This window comes from Xyrauchen texanus, chromosome 49 (assembly GCF_025860055.1).
Source record: "Xyrauchen texanus isolate HMW12.3.18 chromosome 49, RBS_HiC_50CHRs, whole genome shotgun sequence".
In the NCBI taxonomy this organism is placed as follows: domain Eukaryota; kingdom Metazoa; phylum Chordata; class Actinopteri; order Cypriniformes; family Catostomidae; genus Xyrauchen; species Xyrauchen texanus.
In genome coordinates, this window is record NC_068324.1 from 12,874,761 (window position 1) to 12,895,602 (window position 20,842).

The 20,842-nt window shown below is 36.4% G+C and overlaps 1 protein-coding gene across 1 annotated transcript in view; it reads right to left on the reverse strand.

Moving 5' to 3' along the window:
• Positions 1–20,842, reverse strand: part of LOC127640377 (membrane-associated guanylate kinase, WW and PDZ domain-containing protein 2-like) — a 100,854-nt gene that overhangs the window by 70,311 nt on the left and 9,701 nt on the right. Inside the window, exon 2 of the mRNA XM_052122895.1 lies at positions 9,334–9,450. Within this exon, the coding sequence (XP_051978855.1) occupies positions 9,334–9,450 (117 nt within the window). The remainder of the gene's footprint in view (positions 1–9,333; positions 9,451–20,842) is intronic.

Here is a 20,842-nt window from a genome sequence, read left to right on the forward strand (position 1 = left end):
GGTTTCTCTCTGTGTGAGCATCATATTTTGCCCACCTGACAAAGCAGACTTGTAGCATGCATAATGCATATCCCCAACAGAAGATCATTCTCTATGCATCAGAATAACTCTCCACTAAAGAACACGAAGTCTCTCAGATGAGAGTCAACACCTTTCAGGCACTTTGAGGTCCTACAATCAAAACGTTCACTTTATTCAACAGGCAGTGAGGATTTTTAAAAGATTTGTTCAAGGCAAGACTGAATCCATAATGCCCTGCTGCTTTCCAAGAAACAATGCATTAAATCTCTTTTCACAGTGTATGACACACGTCAATGCTCCTCTCAAAACAAGTGTCATACAGTATGTCACTTTCATGTCCATATGAAAAGCGTTGCAGATTTTACTATGAAATCATTTGCATAGAATATCGAATGCATTTAATAGGGCTGTCATTTTCTAATTTTTTATTTTAATATTACAAAAATTCGAAGTTTAAACACATCGATTCAGAGAATAAAAGCTACAAGACATCCGTGATCACAAGATTTTTAAATCAACGTTGTCTCTTAAGTCCACAAGAGGGTGAAACAAATAAATAAAAACCACAAAGCCACATGCTATATTATTTATTGCAAAGAACATATCTGGTTGTTATGAAAAGTGCATTCCATTTAAACTAAAGCACATAAAATAATAAAATCAAAAGCCAGTTCATATTCTCAGATCTTAAGAAAAAAGTCAAATGAGGGGAAAAAACACTTCAATAGACACTTCTATGTAAATGTAGTGTTGCGCGGTATACCAGTGTCAAAGTACTACCGCGGACTCAAGCATCATAATACCGACAGCACCAAGTAGGCCTGTCGCGATTATTAAATGATCGTCTGATCACGGTTATTTGAACTATTTGAGATAATCGTGATTATTGTGGACTTCAAAGTCCAATCACATTTTAATGCCAAAATAAGGGAATTTTAGGAGAATATATAAATACCATGAACGGCACGTCAGCTGCGGCTCGCGCCAAACTACCACAAAGATATAAACTAACAAATATCAACTCTGATAATGAACGCAAAGTGCTGTGGCTTCACTTTAATTTAACGATCATGTAATACTAGAAAAATGTGTCAAATGTTCCTGGTCATTGTGGGTTCATACACGCCGAGTTAATGACACAGTAACACTAGGAGGAGACGCAGGCTTACTCTATTTCTGTGGAGTGATAAAATGGTGCTTAAAAACGTATTAATGACAGGAAAAATAATATATAGTCATATATCCCCATTTTATTTATAGGTGATTTATATATTTGAAGATAAACATATAAAAAATTACTTCTTGAGGTGTATTAAGCATACATGCACCTTAAGAAATATGACAATTAATTGTGAAAGCCTTAAAAGTGACAATTAATCTTCATAGCAATTAATTGTAATTGCAAATATTTGTTTGACAATTAATCATCAGCCAAATTTCACAGCCCTGGTACCAAGTGTTTTTCATAAATTACTGTGCATATCTGTACGGTAGTAATATAGAAAGTAGTGGTATTTGGCTGAAAACAACTGTGAAATGGTATTTGTGGCTCAGACTCTGCCAAATCCCTCCACCTATAGGCGGTTTACACCGAGCGCATTTTTTGTATCCATTCACATTGTTTTTCAAACTGATTTTCATTGTTATACAACGAGCTAGATGGACGTCTTTGACCGCTGTTTGTTTCAGAGTCAGCATAGAATTTCAACCCTTAAAAACGTGTCTCTCGAATCTGCGTTGTTATATTCATTGTTCTGCATCTAGTCTTATAAGCGTAAGAATATTAACGTAAGAATCTTCAATGCTTGGCACACATTGAAAATTCAAAAGCACAGTTTTAGCATTCGAATGTGCAAATTCAACTAATATTGAATTTTGATTTAGCAGACAGTTTGATGACATGCCCTTAATCCCATTTAGTTCAACTCAATGCACAATAATATTCAAAATGATAAGGCATATCAGATGTTTCACAAAGACATTTTTCTAAAGACACTTTTTAAATTTAGCTTTAGTTTGTCAATGAAAATAAAAATCATTTTAGATTTCCAAACATTCCTTTTGAAAACAGAATACAATAGAAGTAGAACAAGAAATCCTGTAATAGATGACTTTACTTTGATAAAACCTTGGCAACCATGCTCTTCCACTTGAGCTTGAAGAACACACAAACAGCTTACTGTCTAAAATGATTATATATCATTGGTTGATGGCTGGCAGATACTAATAATGTTTTGCTTAGAGGTGGGTACGGACACAAGCAGCAGGACGTGACAAATGCTTTTGGCTGGATGTATAAGATATGGGGGGTGGGGGGATAGTGAATTTGAAAGTCTAATTGAACAATACAGGTCTTCAACTGCCCTGCGGAAGCACAGGTCCTTTGTGATGTGTTCTGTCGCCCGTTTGTCAAAATGACTGACGTGATCCGACAGTCCCACTGCCTGAAGTGAGAGGAAAGCATGATTTTGCACTGTCACTTTTTGGTTGGTTGGGATAACAGGTGATGCGAAATACCAGGGAATCGGAGTGTGGGGGGAGGGTTGTTTATTGTCATATGTCGTGTGAAATTGCAAGTGACGTGATGTTGCATGAATCTAACAATTCGTTGTGCTCATATAAACGTATAAAAGCAAGAGAGGGTGACATACAATGGATCTCTATTGGGATTAATTCAAAGCTGCTCTCCCAAACATAGCCATACTACTTCCAAAATAGTGATTGAAAGACAATATGGCAATATTACAATATTTTGAACCGTGATTATTTGAGATCACCGCGATTATTGTGTCCCATTTTACTATCCAAATAAGGGAATTTTAAGTGAATAGAAAAATGTAATAAACAATGCATTTTTGCATTATATGGGCACTCCAAATGAAATAGTCTTACTGACCAGCATAAGAGAGGATATTGACAGTGAACACAAAGCGTTCTGTTTTCACTTTAATTTAATGTTCGGGTAATGGCAAATGTTCTTTGTCACTGAGGTTTCATACTGTACATTCGGTGTTCATGACAAAGAAGTACACAGAAGAGGAAATACCCAGTTACTCTATTTCTGTGGAGATGAGGTTGAAGAAACATATTTTCAAATATGCACAGAATCTCAAATATCTTCTTTCATGTGAAATAAGGGCTTGTGGGTTTAATCAGATAGCCTTAAAATAACGTAAGAAAGTTAAGAATTTAGGACAGAAATGTTTTATTATTATATAATATAATATAATATTCAGGTTGGCTGGGTTCCAAAACCAACATTATAAATATCAAATGGGCCAAGACTAAATTTGACCAAAAAGAGAGACATATTTTAAGCATTTGGAAATATGTCTATGTACAATATGTTATTCTACCTTTGTGCAATATTTTACAAGATTTGAAAGTCTTAAAAAAATCATATATCCCTATTTTACTATATGCTTCAAAGTAAAATATGAATAAATGACTTATGAATCACACATACACCTTAAAAGGTTTGACAATTTGTAATAATCGCCAAAATCAGAAAAGCCCTAAAGCATACAATTAATAACCATAATAGCAATTATTTGATTGACAACTGATCGTCAGCCAAATTTCATAATCATGATTCGTGACAGCCCTAATATGTGCATTATCTAAAATAACCTGTATGTGATCAAAAGTTTTACGCACAAATACTTGCTGCAAATGGTAAATGTACAGTTCTATAAATCCAATCATGAAATTACTGACTTTGTATTTTACAGTAGCTTCCTCTAGTTACACGTTGAGTAGTGATGACAAGCAGGTTCATGTACAGATTCTCAAAGGCCCGAAACAAGCTTTACGTACGTACATGAACGCAAACACTTAGCTTAGCTACACAAGATCGATTTAATGTGTCATAGACCTTATTCACAGCAGCACCATCTTTGATTTTTGATGGGAATGACAATGAGGCGGTGAGAGATATACGTACAGTCTATTCAAGAGGCTGTACTGCAGTTTAAATTGTTTTAAAACATTGATAACATATCTGTTATCCAAGAACATTCAGAAGACATAAAGCTCCAGACAATGTGAGTTGTGGAAAATCAGATAAAATCAGAGCTTTATACATCTTTATAGCATGTGTGCCATTAAAGAGATGGTAAGTCTAAGCCTCATTTTCATTCACGTTAAATATCAAACATGGCACTACTGTGAATAACATTTATTGGGTTTCAAAATGTGTCAGACCAGAAATTACGAACAAATGTTTGTGTAGAATATTGTTGCGGTCAAAGAGTGAGTTAACCCAAAAAATTAACATTTTGTCATCAGTAACTCACCCGTATGTTGTTCCAAAACTGTATGACAGAAAAGGAGAATTTCTGAAGAATATCCTGCTTGCTCTTTAACATTTACTGAGGAGCGGTCCAGCTCCATAATAAAATAAAGCAAGGTTTTTGTACTATTCTTATTTGATTGACTACTGACGATACTCTGGACTGTTTGTCACACAAATTGATTCTATGTCATCAGAAGGCTTCAGTTATAGTACATGAATCATATGGACTACTTTAATGATACTTTTATGGAAAATTTTTGTAATTTTAGAGTTTGAAAGCCACAGTCACCATTCGCTATAAGTATATGGAAAAGAGCAGCATGAAGTTTAACATCTTTTTTGTGTTCCATGGAAGAAAGAAAGTCACACGAGTTTGGAACAACACGAGGATGAGTAAATTATTATTTTTGGGTGAACCTTTAAGGGAAGTAAATAAAAATTACAAACAAATGCACCTGTACTAGCAAATGATTCCCACAAAGCTTTAAAATAAACTGTGAAAAACACTTTTCTGTACTGAAACAATAAGATTATAGAGTTCACAGTTTTATACCAATTCTAAACCACCATGTAGACTAATAATGGTGTACCGACCGCACATATTTTTTTACTTCTTCCCCGGGGATTGTTAAACTATAATAAATATCTATCTGACATGTTTTAATAAACCAATGATATCCGATTGTGTTACCTAGGTCATGTTTTACCCCCCACCTGAACATATGCAAGACAAATGAACAGTTTAACATTGCCTTTCTTGTCTTGTCTGTTCCAATCCAGCCTCCAAAACATCTCATTGCAAGCTGTTCAGTTACACTAATGACTCTCAGTATGGGAGAAATCGCTCCAGAAATATACGCTCATGACTGCGCTGCATTGGCATAAATCAAAGGCAGCGTTTTATCCAGCCGGTTGGTGATTGTGATGTGTTTGTGCACCACTATGGAGGGGGAGGGGGAAACATCAGCAGGCAAGGCTGGAGAGGAAATGGTGGTTGCCTTGGAAACCCTAGGCTGAGGAGGAGAGGGAGTGAGAGAGAGAAGATGGAAAGGAATGGTGTAGATACATAGTTGAATAAACCATCATGTTTCTTGGTTGTAAAAAAGAAGAGAGGGATGGTGAAAATGAGTGAAGTGACATATACTGATTTGGACAGTTCCTTTGTTTGCAGGTATATCGAAATAACCTGTATATATAGGCTAAAACACAATGAAGCCATGACAGAATTGTATAAAGCAGGCAGTGGTGTGATGTGACACAGAAACACAAATATTTGTAATTTGCTCACTTCTGCTTTTTTGACACTTTTTGTTTATTAATGGAGAGTGTGAGAGAGCAAGAGAAAAGGAAATGATGAGGGACCAGAATGGGGAGATTTGCAAGGCAGACTCAAACTCGCATCGCCAGCATGAGCACCATAGCTCAATGTGTCAGAGTACGCATGCGATTCCTATGCCGTAGCTCCAACAGAAACAAAAATCTTAACATCTGACTTCAATCCTGCACCAATATAACGCAACAGTGACTACAAACATTTTTAGAGGTTCTGAATATACTTTTCTCATTCCTTTTCTCCATTTGAAAATAAATAGCTTATCATAGCTTATATAAAGAACTTAGCATAAAAAATTAATAAAAAAGTGTTATAAACCACCAAACGTCACATTTGATTTGAAGAAAACAAAGTTTGAAAATGAGCAAAAAGACTAAAAAAACACCATTGTTTTTATGCGCGAACGCTACAGCATCCCTTATTTACCAATGCTAGTAGGTAGCTTGCTATTATTAGCAAATGCTTCCTAGCTAACCTTTGGTGGTATAAAACTTGAAGTTTAAATCATACTTATGGCTTCTACATATATTAACTCTTAAAAACCTCTGAGCTTACAGTGAATTTGAAAACTGTAGGTTGACATTTCCTGAGCTAAACACAGTCTGTGTTTAACAAAATTCGAAACACTGCCCCCAGTGACCGAAGCCGGAATGTGTTTTTGAAAGCAAGGGCAAATGTAAGATCCAGTTTCCTGGTGAAATACCCACAGAGGGGTGCCAAAAGCGAGATGTAAATTGAGTTGTTTTTAGTGAAGAGGAATGCATATTTTATTACAGGGATAGTTTACCAAAAATGAAAAATCTCTCATCATTTACTCAACCTCATGATATCCCAGGTGTGTTTGACTTTCTTTCATAAGGAAAACACATTTGAAGAACAGTAGAAAAATATTTGAGCTCAGTAGGTCCTTAAAATGCACGTGGATGATGAACTGACTTTTGAAGCTCCAAAAATCCCAGACAGTCAGCATAAACATAATTCATACTACACCAGCGTTAAACTGATCCTTTTAAAGTGTTATGATCGCCTTTGGTGCAAAAAAGATATACTTGTACTTTTTAACTATAAACCATCACTTCCAGTCAGCATCCGTATATACATTGATGAGAGCGCGGAGTTCATGTGGTCACTTGTGTGACGAATTCACATTGGTAAGTTATTTCACGTTTTTCTATCGGTTGAGACATCCAAGATAAACACACAAACACACCTTTGCGAGTAAACAAACAGATAAAAATACAGATCTAAACCAAAACCAACAAAGCTTTTGTACAGCGTTCCTCCTCAGTTATATACAGTGCTGGTCTTCTAGGTGTGACGCACGTGAGTCAGTTCTCACGTATCTCATACGTATACCGCTGCTGACCAGAAACGATGGTTTATAGTTAAAAAGAACTTAAATATTAATATTTTTTGCACCAAAAGCAATCGTGTCACTTTAGTATATACTAATTTAACCGCTTGAGTCGTATGGATGATATTTATGTTGACTGTCTGTGATTTTCGGAGCTTCAAATGTCGAATCACCATCCAAGGACCTACTGAGCTAAGATAGTTTTGTATTTTTCTTCAAATGTGTTCTGGTGAAGAACGAAAGTCATATACATCTGGGATGACATGAGGGTGAGTAAATGATAAGATCATTTTCATTTTGGGGTAAACTAACCCTTTAGCTCTTCTGTCAAACCCCAAACCTAAACGTGAGTGGAGTAAAAATTTATTCTTAGAAGGAATGAGGGAAAATTGTACATTCGAATCATGCATTTTCGATGAAGGGTGAAAATCCGGGCCTTCTATGCGGCTGACGCAACGCACTTCTGATCACCACAGGAGAAGGTAAAAACACTTGAACCGATGCAAAGATGTCGGATAGGAGATGCCGCATGTCAATAACTCGTGCATAACAGGGTACTAGAACACTAGAAGTTCGGAAGCAATATTGAACTTCCCGTGTAATCATGTTAGAGCTCACGGTAGGTCTGTCTTGAAAGATTCATTCATTTTAATTTCAGTAATTATATAATATATATATATATATATATATATATATATATATATATATATATATATATATATATATATATATATAGGATTTTAACTTCTGGAACCATCCTGTTGCTGGATTTTACTGTTTACAGCAAAAATTTCAAAGACACTTCTCATATTGGATTCAAACCAATATTATTATTATTACAATCAATGGATAAAAGCAAGATAATATTAGCACTGTGTTTAGATTAATTATTGAGCATTAAGGATTGACAGCAGCAATCCAATAAAAATTTGTTAAATTAGTGAGATTTGAAGATTTTGAGTAGCAGGGGCACCATTATAAATAAATGTAATATTAACACAAGCAAATTCAGAACAATATTGTCCATAATAGGTCTGACAAAATAAATTGCATCTGATTGTTGCAATCTGCCAACAATCTTTTCATTTACCTATAACGGTAGACAAGGATTCACACTAAATAAATCATTTTCAAGAGAAAAAAATACATTTGAAGCACATTAGCACAACATAAATCAGTTTTCTGTCTGGTTGCATCATACATTGAGATACCCAGACATATGAGGGAGGGTATGTCTCCATATTATTTCCATAACCCTAACACAACAATAATAACTTCCACAATCTTACAGTTTGGCTTATTTTAGTTGAAACTACCTTCCCTCACAGATCTCCTGACAAGAGAGCCTGTCCTCTCACTTCCCAAAAAGTGAAAAACTCTCCATTATATTAAATCTGACTTCCTAATCCACCCTCTGCTTTATTAACTGCCGCTGGTATTATCAGCCAGATGTCTTGTTTTTTCTTATTAGCTATGGCATTGTTTTGTTTGCATACTAATATATGCATATACTTCATGTACAGTTCAATAATGTTTCTTGTTTCACAGTCTGAGTAATTTCATTTTCGTTTTTCAGCTCCGCAGTCATTTTTTAATCTATTCGCCAGTAACTTTACGTTTGTAAACATATCAACATGAATGGCGTGGCAACTATCACTGCGGTAGAATGTGTCAGCGTGGATGTGCATCGTCTATGCTGGGCGTATCTTCGTCTAGTCATAGTTATAGATGGCGCAACAGGTGTAAATATCACAAGGCTGGATGTAGGTGGATCTAAGCCTGACGTAGGGCTTACACCCAGCTTTTTTAAGTCCAGCTGGTACAAAAAGGCCCCAGGAGAATTTCTGCCAGAGTGCACTCTGAGAAGATCTAGAAACACAAGGCAAGTTTGTAACCAATTTGTTCTACCATTTGGATTTTCAAAGTAAGTCTAGTAACTCAATACTCCATAGAAAAATGGCCCCTCAAACTACATTGAAAAATCTAAGTTATGAATGGCAAAATTAAAGGTGCAATGTGACAAGTTTCCAGCAACAATAATTTCTCTGTCTACAATTAAAGTGAAACTGTGCACTATGACACAATCACAGCCAATCAAAAGATCCAATATTTTATGTATATTTTACAGTTATGAGGAGACTTCGCACAAACCCAATGTAGCTTGATTGCCCATGTGGGCTAAATATACTAACTGCATCCAGATAAGTTTCTCATCAGCCTTTTGTATGCAGTATTTATGTTAATGTAAAAGACCAAACAAGCAAGAAACTCAAGCCATTTGCGATGAGTTAAAGGAGACTCTTAAAATGTATATATATAGAGGTCACTTACACGGCACAGTCCGGAGGTAGAGGTTGTCACGTATGATCTGCTGAAGCTCGTGGTCCACTGAACCCTTTTGGAACCGTAGGTTGAGATAATGCCGGAGATCTTTATCCACAACACCTCCTGAAAAAAAGTTACAAATATCTCAGTCAACTGCTAAATGAAAGCATGGACTGCACATGCACAAGAGGTTCAAACATGGTATGCATTATGCCCTGACCTGTACCCCCCCAATCCCCCATCCCCCATCCCTCTATCCTTACATTTCCATATAACATTGGGAAAAGCTGCCTTGCATTTTGTCTGATGGTCTGCCCAGCCTCTGAGACTGGTAAGGGTAGTGTCGGGGTTAAGGTTGGGGGCTGCCTCGGTAGCTTTTCAGGCAATGATTTGAGCTTTATTTCGTGTCTGTTCTCGAATGTTGTATGGGTCGATGACGTGACGCAAATTTTTTTTTGTCCAAATCTATTAAGTTATTCAAAAATACATGAAAAATGCACTTTACATTAAAAAGAATGACTTGAATATTAGAATTTCTTTAAATAAAGTTTGTGGTGAAAAAAGTTGTGGTGTACCCAACATAAGGTTGCTTTTTTGTTGTCATAAGACCAAAACAAAAGAAGACATAAAACACAGAGGGCCCCTTTTGAGACTGTGTGTGCAGTTCTTTTCATTATATATGTATTTATTTTTAAAAGGCACCTTTTGTTCAGGTAATTTGTTGTAACCATAAGAAAACTTATTGATGTTCTTCACTCAAAATTCATGATATTTGAGAAAATTATTTTCACCTTGAAAAATATAAGAATAAATTGAAGAATAAAAGTTGCAAGGAAAGAATTTTAATACCTTTTACAAGATTTTTACACCACATTACATTTTCAAAGTCATTCAATCAGTTTTTTTTTTGCAGAAAATGCTATAAATAGTTTTCAAAAATGTATATAAAACCAAACTGGACACAAAGATTACATTTCTACTTACTTGACATGTTTTAAACTGGATTTTGAAAATATTTCTCATTTATCACCTCAGACAAACTTGTCAATAAACCATATACAATAAAATCAGCAAACAAGTCAATAAATATAATTTTTAAAACAAAGTGTGTTTTCAATAGACACAACTGTGTTGGTTTGAACACAGATCGGTGTGTTTGAATGTGCGAAGTTCCGCAAGGCTCACTTTTAAGTCCTTAAAAGTTTTGTTAGCTATCATTTCTCAGACTTTCAGAAATGTCATGAGATCCCATAAAGTGTACGTGCTACTTAACGTTAACATATTGTGCTGGTTAAATGTGAATAAGCTTTGCAACATTAATACAAATTTAGCTGAAAATTGTCACATTAATGTGAGTCGTTTTTTTTTTTGTTTTTTTTTAGGGGTTCTGCAAAGTAAATTATGCATTAACGAAGATTTTATCAAAAGCTACTTATGTAAGGATTTCTTAAACATCCACTTTACTCATGCATCCAACAGACATGTTTTACTTGTCTTTAGCATCCAGTAAGTCAACTAAAGCTTTCCCGACATCTTGAGCTAGGGACACCAGGAGAAACTGAGACAAATTCTGAGAATAAAAGCAATCTTAATAAAGGCTTGAGCATTCTACCATTTCTAAAAGGTGAACAAAGGACAGCCAAATGACAAATCATCCCTCACTACTCTGCACAAGAGAGCCGGGCTGTTCAATCTTTTTATTTTTTTTCTGCTCTAATCATAACCTTGACCATTCAGCAATGCTGAGCAAGGAAAATGATACATGGCAAACATGCTCCGAAATGCAAAAATCCAGCATACATGACTTTGTGTGTGAAGAATCTATGAGAATAAAATCATCTGGCATGAACCAGAACATAATTTCACAACTTGAGAACACATTACAGCTCACTGTCACCGGTTAACAAAGGCAAACACTGGTACTCCAGTATCTTTTTATGGAAGAAGCCTAAACCAGTTTTCCTTTCTGGATCAGTGTAATCTTTTTTTCCCCTAAAGCTAAAAGCATCACCATTGTCAAAATGCTCTATTATCAGATCCCTTATGACATGAACGGAAAACACCATTCAAGAACTAAAGTCATAATCAAGCTTGCACAGCTGTTGCGGAGCAAAGGACACTCGGCTTGGAATACCGTCACACCATTCTAAAAAAAAAGGCAAAGGACAACTAAGCACCAGTAACATCTCAATAGCTTTTCAGGACAGCAATCTTCAATACATTTCTTGCTTGACATCATCCATAATTAGAATTCTTCTCTCCCCCCCTCTTTCCCATAAAACCACTGTATCCCAATCATAATTCCAGCGGTCCGGATGATGTGTCTCCTCTGTCACTGGCTTGGATCTACTCACTCCATCCAAAATCCTTTTTCCTATTTCCCTTTACGGATTAAATCCCATTTTTAAAACCAATCCTTTATATACCAATGATGTAGTCTTCTGGCCCGCAGCTAATTTAATCCAGAAGAGAGAGGGAAAGCTGGAGGAGGAGGACAGGAAGAGATGGAGAGCCGTCGACAGTCTGGAGACAACGGATAAAGGAAAAAGGTTCTGCCAGTAGGGAGCCTATCACAATAAAGCCAGTATTCTCATTGGCTTGGCAAATGGCAAAGTCTCGTATCGCCCCCTGTCTGCTAACAACGGTAGTGCAATGGTTGTGTGTTTGTGTGTGTGTGATACAGATGCTTTAGGACACAACACCAAAAAGGCCAGCTTGTTCACACCAGATGCTTCCTGCTAGCTGGCATCATGTGAACTTGTTGACCTTGTGAAGACATCAGTGTCAAGAGTAAAAACGGCAAATAGCAGTGCGCTCTGACCGGCCAAGTTTTGCTGGAAATTAGTAGGCTATTTAAAAAATGACTTAACAGCTTATCTCGAGGGCATCACAATTTCATTAGCCTAAAACTGGTATTGATGCACTTTGACAACTCAGCCATACATGCTTGAGGAAGAAAAGGTTATATTGATTACAAGAACTACAATACAACCCTAATTCTGAAAATGTTGGGACAGAATGAAAAATGCTAATAAAAACAAAAAGGAGTGATTTGTAAATTATATTCAACCTTTTCTATTTTGAAAGCACTACAACTACACATTATATAATGTTTACCTTGTTAATGTCATAGTTGTTTTTTTAAGTTACATTTTCTCAAATCAGATGATTGCAACACATTCCGAAAAAGTTGAGACGGGGCAATATAAGACTAATAACAACTTGAGTTGAAATAACAAGGTGATGTGAAACAGGAGATGTTAAACAGGTGAGGCAATCGTGTCATATTATATAGGGAACCTCCAAAAACAGCCTAGTCCTTCAAGAGCAAGGATCATTCAAGACTTGTCAATTTGCTAACAGATGCTTCACCAAATAATCTAGAACTTTGAGAACAATGTTCCCAAAAGACAAACTGGAAGGATTTGGGGCATTTCACCCCCTACAGTGCACAATATAGTTAAAAGATTCAAGGAATCTGGTCAAATCGGGGTCTGAGTAGCTCAGCGAGTATTGACGACGACTACCACCCCTGGAGTCGCAAGTTCGAATCCAGGGTGTGCTGAGTGACACCAGCCAGGTCTCCTAAGCAACTAAATTGGCCTGGTCGCGATTAGGGGTATTCGCTCTCAATGGGGCACATGGTAAGTTGTGCGTGGATCGCAGAGAGTAGCATAAGCCTCCCATGCTTTGAGTTTTTGCGATGTCATGCACAAAGAGCCACGTGATAATATGTGTGGATTGATGGTCTCAGAAGCGGAGGCAACTCGCAGGTCAAAAAGCCAGTGTCCGTATAGGCCAGGGGTGTGTCAGTGCCCAAAGCATGGGTAACTCGCATATTTGTGAGAACACCATGAATGCAGACAGATATGTGCAAATTTTGGAGCAACATATACTGCAATCCAGCATCGTGTTTTCCCGGGACATTACTGTACATTTTCAATAAACAATTAAATTCACAAGGTAAAACATCATCTAATGTGTAGTTGTAGAATGTTCAATATAGCAAAGGGTGAATATAAATTACAAATCACTCCTTTCTATTTTTATTAGCATTTTTCATACTGTCCCAGCTTTTTTCGTATTGGGGACTCTTAAATAGAGAAGATTTTTAACATGCATATTAGGAACTAAATTAAACAAATGTTATGGGTTCAATACAACCTATGAGTAGGAGGTTATATATTCTCAATCTAATTATTCTGATTGAGAACTTTTAAACAAGTTGATTAAATTGAAGTATTTGAATTACAGGATGACTAGATTTTATGAGGGAAAAAAAATCTTAAAATCCAAGGGGCAGATATATACATTATTAATATTAAATAATTAATAAGAATAAATATTAGCGAAATAATGAATAACTGCCCATTTATGGTCTTTTAGCCATGTATCATGTAAAAGTAACCAGCTTTACATGGTTATGACATGAGTTTAAAGATTGGTTATAAGTTTGCACAGATGGTAAGCAATTTTATAACCCTATGCATCAAACATTCCCACACAGACTTGTGTGTCACATAGCACATATAATATAATAATAATAATAATAATAATAATAATAATAATAATAACATATCATCAAGCTAAACTGCAATTAAACATTCGCACAGATACAGGTTCAAAGGAATTCTTGTATCTATTTAATTTGCAAAATGGAACTCTATCTTCTCCCGGAGGGAAGCAGTTCATACTGTGAATACAAAAAATGAGTTTGATGACATAAGATCTTCTGCACCTGATTAAAAATGCATTGCTCATATAAACGCAGAAGATTAAGATGTTCTTCCTGCCCAACAATTTTCATTGCTGTCATTACCTGGTGCACCAATTTAGATTTGAGCTGTATAGTTAGGTTCCCAACCATACCTGACAACACTTTCTAAAACAGCTTTGTAAAACAACAGCATAATATCCTTGTTAACCCCATAAAGATGTAGTCTGCATAAAAAGCAAATTCTCTGGTTCAGACGGGTGCAAACCCATTCAATGTGTGTTTTCCAAGTAAATGAACTATCTATATAAACGCCCAAATATTTATAAGTCTGTGTTTGAATAATACATTCGAAACAGAGTGTATTTTCAACATTTAAAAACTCATTGCCATGAGTGCAGCATTTTTAAGACACCGTGTCAAGCTCAAAGAACACCTACATTCCGTTCCATGCAATACAGCTCTAGATTTTTAATTCTGCAATTTCATATTTTGAGTGCACACAGCATGTCAGAAGTAAACATTTTGTTTGAAGAGATTTCAGCTAAGACTTGCAAATACCTAACATTTGAGAGTGTTCTCACGTGTATTCAGATAGTCAAGAGGCTTGAAACGTATAGAATGAGAGAATGAAAATTATACAGCTGACAGGACTGACAATAACCCACAGTTATGAAGAGGTAGAAGTAACCTTGATATCACCCACAAAAAATTAAATCTGGATGAACGAAAAAAAACAGCAGCACACAACCTGGAATGTGAAAAATTTAAAATCATGATAAAATCATGAAGTGATGTAAATCAGTTTAGGAATGTATAGGAGACTTCTGTCATCATATACCCACCCTAATCTCATTCCATCCAACTCACTTGATTTTCTTTCTTGGTGGAACACAAAAGGAGATACGGAAAGAAAGTCATTCAGGTTTGAAACGCCATGACAGAAAATAAGTTTTTGGGTGAACTATCCCTTCAACTGTTCTCTGATCACTTTTGTTGTTTGGCCTGTGAAAACGTGCCATCTCTGTTGAGAAGAATACATCTTTATGACTCAATCAATATAGTCAATATTACAAAGAGAAAGTCTGAGGTCACAGCAAAGATTTTGTGGAGAAGGACAAACCTTTTGACTCATGAGAGAGTGTGGTCGCATCATATGTCAGCACAACGGATGAGCAAAGGCGGGACATGAGGTTGAGGGTGAGTAGGACAGCTTTTAAAAACACTCACTCTCTTTCAGTCCCAGAGGACACCTCTCTGTTGTCATCTTTTGGTCACTTCTTCTCAAGTGATGTCAGATGCTTGTTGATTAACCAGTCAGAAAATTCACAGACACACACATACAGTGGTGGCCATAAATACTGGCAGCCTTGGTAAAGAAGGCTGTGAAAAATATGTCTTTATTGTTTATCCTTTTGATATTTCATTCAAAATAGGCACAAAAATATTTCCTGTAATGGATATCAAACAATTGCAAACACAATACAAGTTTTATTAAAAAATATATGTGTGTGACACAATTATTAGCATTTCTAGAAATTCTTCTAGGTAAAATATATCTGGAGTATATTCCCATTCATATTTTAAATATTTTAGGACACCTGTTAGACTAGGAACATGAAATTGTTCAGCCATGACTTCCTGTTTCAGAGAGGTATAAATATGAAGTAACACACAAGCCAAATTCCCTTAATCATCAATCACAGTGGGTTAGAATAAAGAATAAAGATCTGATGTGTGGAAAAAGGTTGTTGAGCTTCATTAATATGGAAAATGGCTATAAGAAAAATACCCATAGCATTGAAAATACCCATTTTCACCATCAGGGCAATAATTAAGAAGTTCCAATCAACTGGAAATGATAAGAAACAACCTGGAAGAGGACATGTGTCTATAAAGTCTCTAAGCATGGTGAGGAATATTCTCCAAGGATCACAGCTGGAGAATTGCAAACATTTGTTGGGTCTTGGGGACAGAAAGGCTCCAAAACTACAATCAGACATCACCTGCATCACAAAAAGTCGTTTGGGAGGGTTTCAAGAAAAAAGCCTCTGCTCTCATCCAACAACAAATTCACATCTTGTTTGGATGCATGGCATCATGGACTCTATCAAATACCAACAGATAAAAAATCTAAACTCAACTGCCTCTGCCAGAAAGCTTACAATGGGCCCTTGTTGGATCTTCCAGCAGGACAATGATCCAAAACACACATCAAAATCAATACAAAATGGTTCACTGACCACAAAATCATGGTTCTGCCATGGCCATCCCAGTCCCCTGACCTGAACCCCAATAGAACATTTGTGGGGTGAACTGAAGAGGACAGTCCACCATGTGAACCTCGGATTTTGAAGAATCTGGAGAGATTCTTTATGGAGGAATGGTCTCGGATCCCTTGTCATGTGTTCTCCATCCTAATTATGCATTATAGGAGAAGTCTCAAAGCTGTTATCTTAGCAAAGGGAGGTTGCATAAAGTATTGAAAAAAAGGGTGCCAATAATTGTGCCACATATATTTGACAAAATATTTATTTTTTTATAAAACTTAGAACTGTAGTGTTTGCAATTGTTTGATATCCATCACAGGAAATATTTTTGTGAACATTTTGGTTGAAAGGTCAAAAGGATAAACAATAAAGACATATTTTTCACAGCCTTTTTGCTCATTTTATTTGTTTACTTTTCTCCCCAATTTGGAATGCCCAATTCCCAATGCGCTGTAAGTCCTCATGGTGGCATAGTGACTCGCCTCAGTCCGGGTGGCGGATGACGAATCTAAGTTGCCTTTGCATCAATTCACGCATCTAATCACGTGGCTTGTTGAGTGCATTACCTCAGAGACCTATAATTATAAATTATTTATAAAATTATAAAATTAACAATATGCAACAAAAATAGAAAATAAAAAGATTTTAAAATAACAGCAAAAACATTTGCACTTGCATTGAAACCAATACTGACAACATATTTATTCACATACATAAACACTGACCCTACATTAAGACTATCACATGTTTATCATTTGACATGTTATTATTCAGAAAAACAAGTGGCGAAGTTGCCTTTTTATAAAATGCACTATGCCGGTTTTCAGAGATTTCCACAGCTATTCGAACTTGCAACTCCAGGTGTGGTAGTCAGCGTCTTTCCTTGCTGAGCTACCCAGGCTGCCTTTTTTGCTCATATTAACCAAGGGTGCCAATATTTTTGGCCATCACTGTACATGAGCAAACAGGCAAACAGATGAGACGCCCGTTTCTGAACAGGACACCAAGCACACGGTTGTCTGTACTACAACCCAAAGGAAAATTGTTTTGCTCAAAGGTTGCTCTTTTGTAGCTCAGGAGACTAAAAGGAGTTCTCAGTTGTGTCTGTCAACATTGCGATTACTTTTCCAAGCGATCAGATTTTTTGCCAGCCAGGCGACATTGTTCTTAAAGTCATCTCTTCTGAAGACACATTTGAGACTACTATAGAAGCAGGAGATTTAAGTCTCCATTTTCTCTTCATTTAACAAATGAAATATTAAAGAGATCTCAATTGGGATTTTTCTTTCTAATCCAAAGGCCTCACTGAGGGTGCAGGGTGACCATTGTTTGTCACACGATACCTTCCATACAATATGGTTAATGCTCCCTGATAAGGTGGGAATATGTCACCGTATTGATTTTTTTTTTCACCAGAGAGGAGATTAATAAAACATTCCAATGAGTTTCATCAGTTTTCGTTTTACCAGTATAATCACAAATGACACCGCTGCCCTCGCTGAGGACAACCCAGCAGCTTATCGATCGGATGCAAGTTTTTCTCCAGTGGAAAGTTATTTGGCGGTACAGCCTTTTCGGATCAAACACACTTAAAAAGAGCTCTGATGAAGCTGCGGACATGGAGAAGGATACTGTATGTGATGCCATCCAATCAATATCTCCTGTACTCTGTCACCTACTCCTACAAGAGGTCAGCTTCTGAAGCATCTTTGAGTAGACGCACACAAACAACACACAATATTCCTTTCTCACGCTTCTTTTCTTTTTTCAGATACAGAGATAGCCAATCACCTTGCTCCTTCCATTTCTTTATCTCAACTTAGAAAGCTGGGTTGATGGAAATGTGGCTTAGTGTTTAGCACACATGCTCTGACACATTGAAGTATATATACAAAGTCAAAATCAGAGACTAAAAACAAAAAAAAATTAATTTCAGTTCGGTTTTTTTTTCTGGTTCAGAAGTTCCACAGCATTCCTTTCCAAATGGTAACCGGTTAGAACAAAAATAAAAGAACGTTCTTTTTAAAATGACTAAATGAGTACTCTGTGCTATGGGGTGGGTGAAATACCAGTTGCAGTGATACCAGATCTCACAAGAGAAACAAGCAACATGGTCTGGAAAAACAAGCTCAAAATAAGCAAAAATAAGCAATTAAATTTGTTTCCAGCGTGGTAGATTCATCAGCATGGGAATCATAACAAGCATACAGTTATTTATCAGTATATATTTTAATTACAGATATACGTATCATTTTAATTACAGATCTGCTTCTCAGTCAAAACCAGGCAACATCAAATCGGTATGAATACATCATTAACTATCAATAATTCAGTGAAGACTTGGAAACAACTGAGAAATATACTCTAATAATATACCTCTAATAATGTTTTCCTTGTATCTGGATTAACCGTGAATGTACAGTATATGTAGAAATTATACACAGTTTTTAAAAGGGTCTTAATTCACAGAATGTGATATCCACAACGGGCAATCAGGCAATGAAATGTGTGATGCAGCATTTTCCTTCAGGATCAAACCTTTTTTTCTTTTTTAGCTTGATGAATAACTGCTCAAACAGTATTTATTCACCTATATGTCAATGGTTACTTTATAATGTTTCTACTGTAATACATTGTAGATGACTGTAAGTAGAGGTAGACTGATGATGCCAATACCGTGAAAAAGGCAGAAAATGTATTAATCAGCAGATAGTAAAAAAAAAATAATTACCTATATAATAATAAAAAACATCCTTACTATGAAGGGCACAGAAGTTGCAAAGTGAATAAAATCTCAAAAGCAGATTATTGTGCACCCACCATCCCAAAAGTAACCAGAGAAATAAAGATTGGGCCTTTAAACGAGCCTGAAATTCAATGGGGACTCTTAATTTGAAAATACAGCGATTTGGCTCTGTTCCTGTGTGAGTATTAACCAAATGAAGCTTTTCATAGCCAATAGATTCACCAGATGAAGAGTTTTGCATGTATATATTTCACCAGATGCAATATATTGAAAAAAGTTATATTTTATATATATATAAATAAAATATCTACAACTATCTGCATCCCATTTTGTCCAATAAAATGCTCTCTTGAGAATGTCCCCGCCTCCTACATTAGAAATACCACCTGTTACCTAATAGGAATATCATTGGCAAGTAGCTGACTTGCTGCCTAATCAGTTAATGGCTTAACCAACAGCGTTTCTTTTTTTCTCCCCAATTTGGAATGCCCTATATTCCCAGCTCTAGGTCCTCATGGTGGCGTAATGACTCACCTCAATCCGGGTGGCAGAGGATGAATCTAAGTTGCCCCCGCATCTGAGACCGTCAGTTCATGCATCTTATCATGTGGCTTGTTGAGAGCGTTACCGCGGAGGCATAGCGCATGTGGAGGCTTCACGCTATTCTCCACAGCATTCACACACAGCTCACCACGTGCCTCACCGAGAGTGAGAACCACATTATAGCGACCACGAGGAGGTTAACATAATGTGACTCTACCCACCCTAGCAACCAGGCCAATTGGTTGCTTAGGAAGCCTGACTGGGGTCATTCAGCACGCCCTGGATTCAAACTTGTGACTCCAGGTGTGGTAGTCAGCATCTTTACTTGCTGAGCTACCCAGGCCCCCCACCAACATAATTGTTTAATAAAGCTGCACTACGGAAGATTTTGGGTTAGAAATGAACCAAATGATAAGTGTTCAAAATAATACTTTTGAATTATATCAGCCATATCATGAGTTTCACCTCTTGAAATTGATAAGTGAAGTGTAATACAAACATTAATATTAGATAAAAGACTTATTCAAATATACTGTTAACTATGGTGGTTGAGGAGAGTCCCATGTTCTCTATGTAAAACGGTTTGAGTGTAGTGTCAGAATAGCATTATAAGTGTCAAATTCATTCATTCATTCATTCATTCATTCAAAATATGTAAATATGAGTGTTATTTATCTTTTTAAAGCATAACATAATAACAGCATGAAAATAGAACAAATGACTCCAGCTTTGAATATCTCCAGGTCATGATCACAAGCAAAGTCCACGTGAGCTCAGATCATGAGATTTATCCGTGTAGAAGAGCAGTGCTGAAACACAACTCACATAAAAGTGTTCTTCCCCAAATTGCTTGCAATTTTAAGTTTCAACTACAGATATAGTTAGAGAGCACAAAGTTCTGTAGTGCAGCTTTAAGGAAACTGGTCTCAACTGTCAGAACAGTTTGAAAAGCACCTTATTTTCATCCTACCTCGGTGTACATGCTCGGAAGTCAGCATTTTCCAGTTTTCGGAAGCTGCTTCCATAGCTGTAACATAAACTAAAGCCTATTGGCTATCTTTTAAAAAGGGAAGAGCCCTTCAATATATCACACCCCATCTTACTGTTTTAATAGGAAATACTTCAACACAAGAACAAAAATGTAATCCACTGAACTGAATGAATCCACTTGTTTGCCAAAACGATTAAAATGAGAACACTAAATAGGCTGGAGCACAATGTACTTCTTTGGCACAGCGCAGC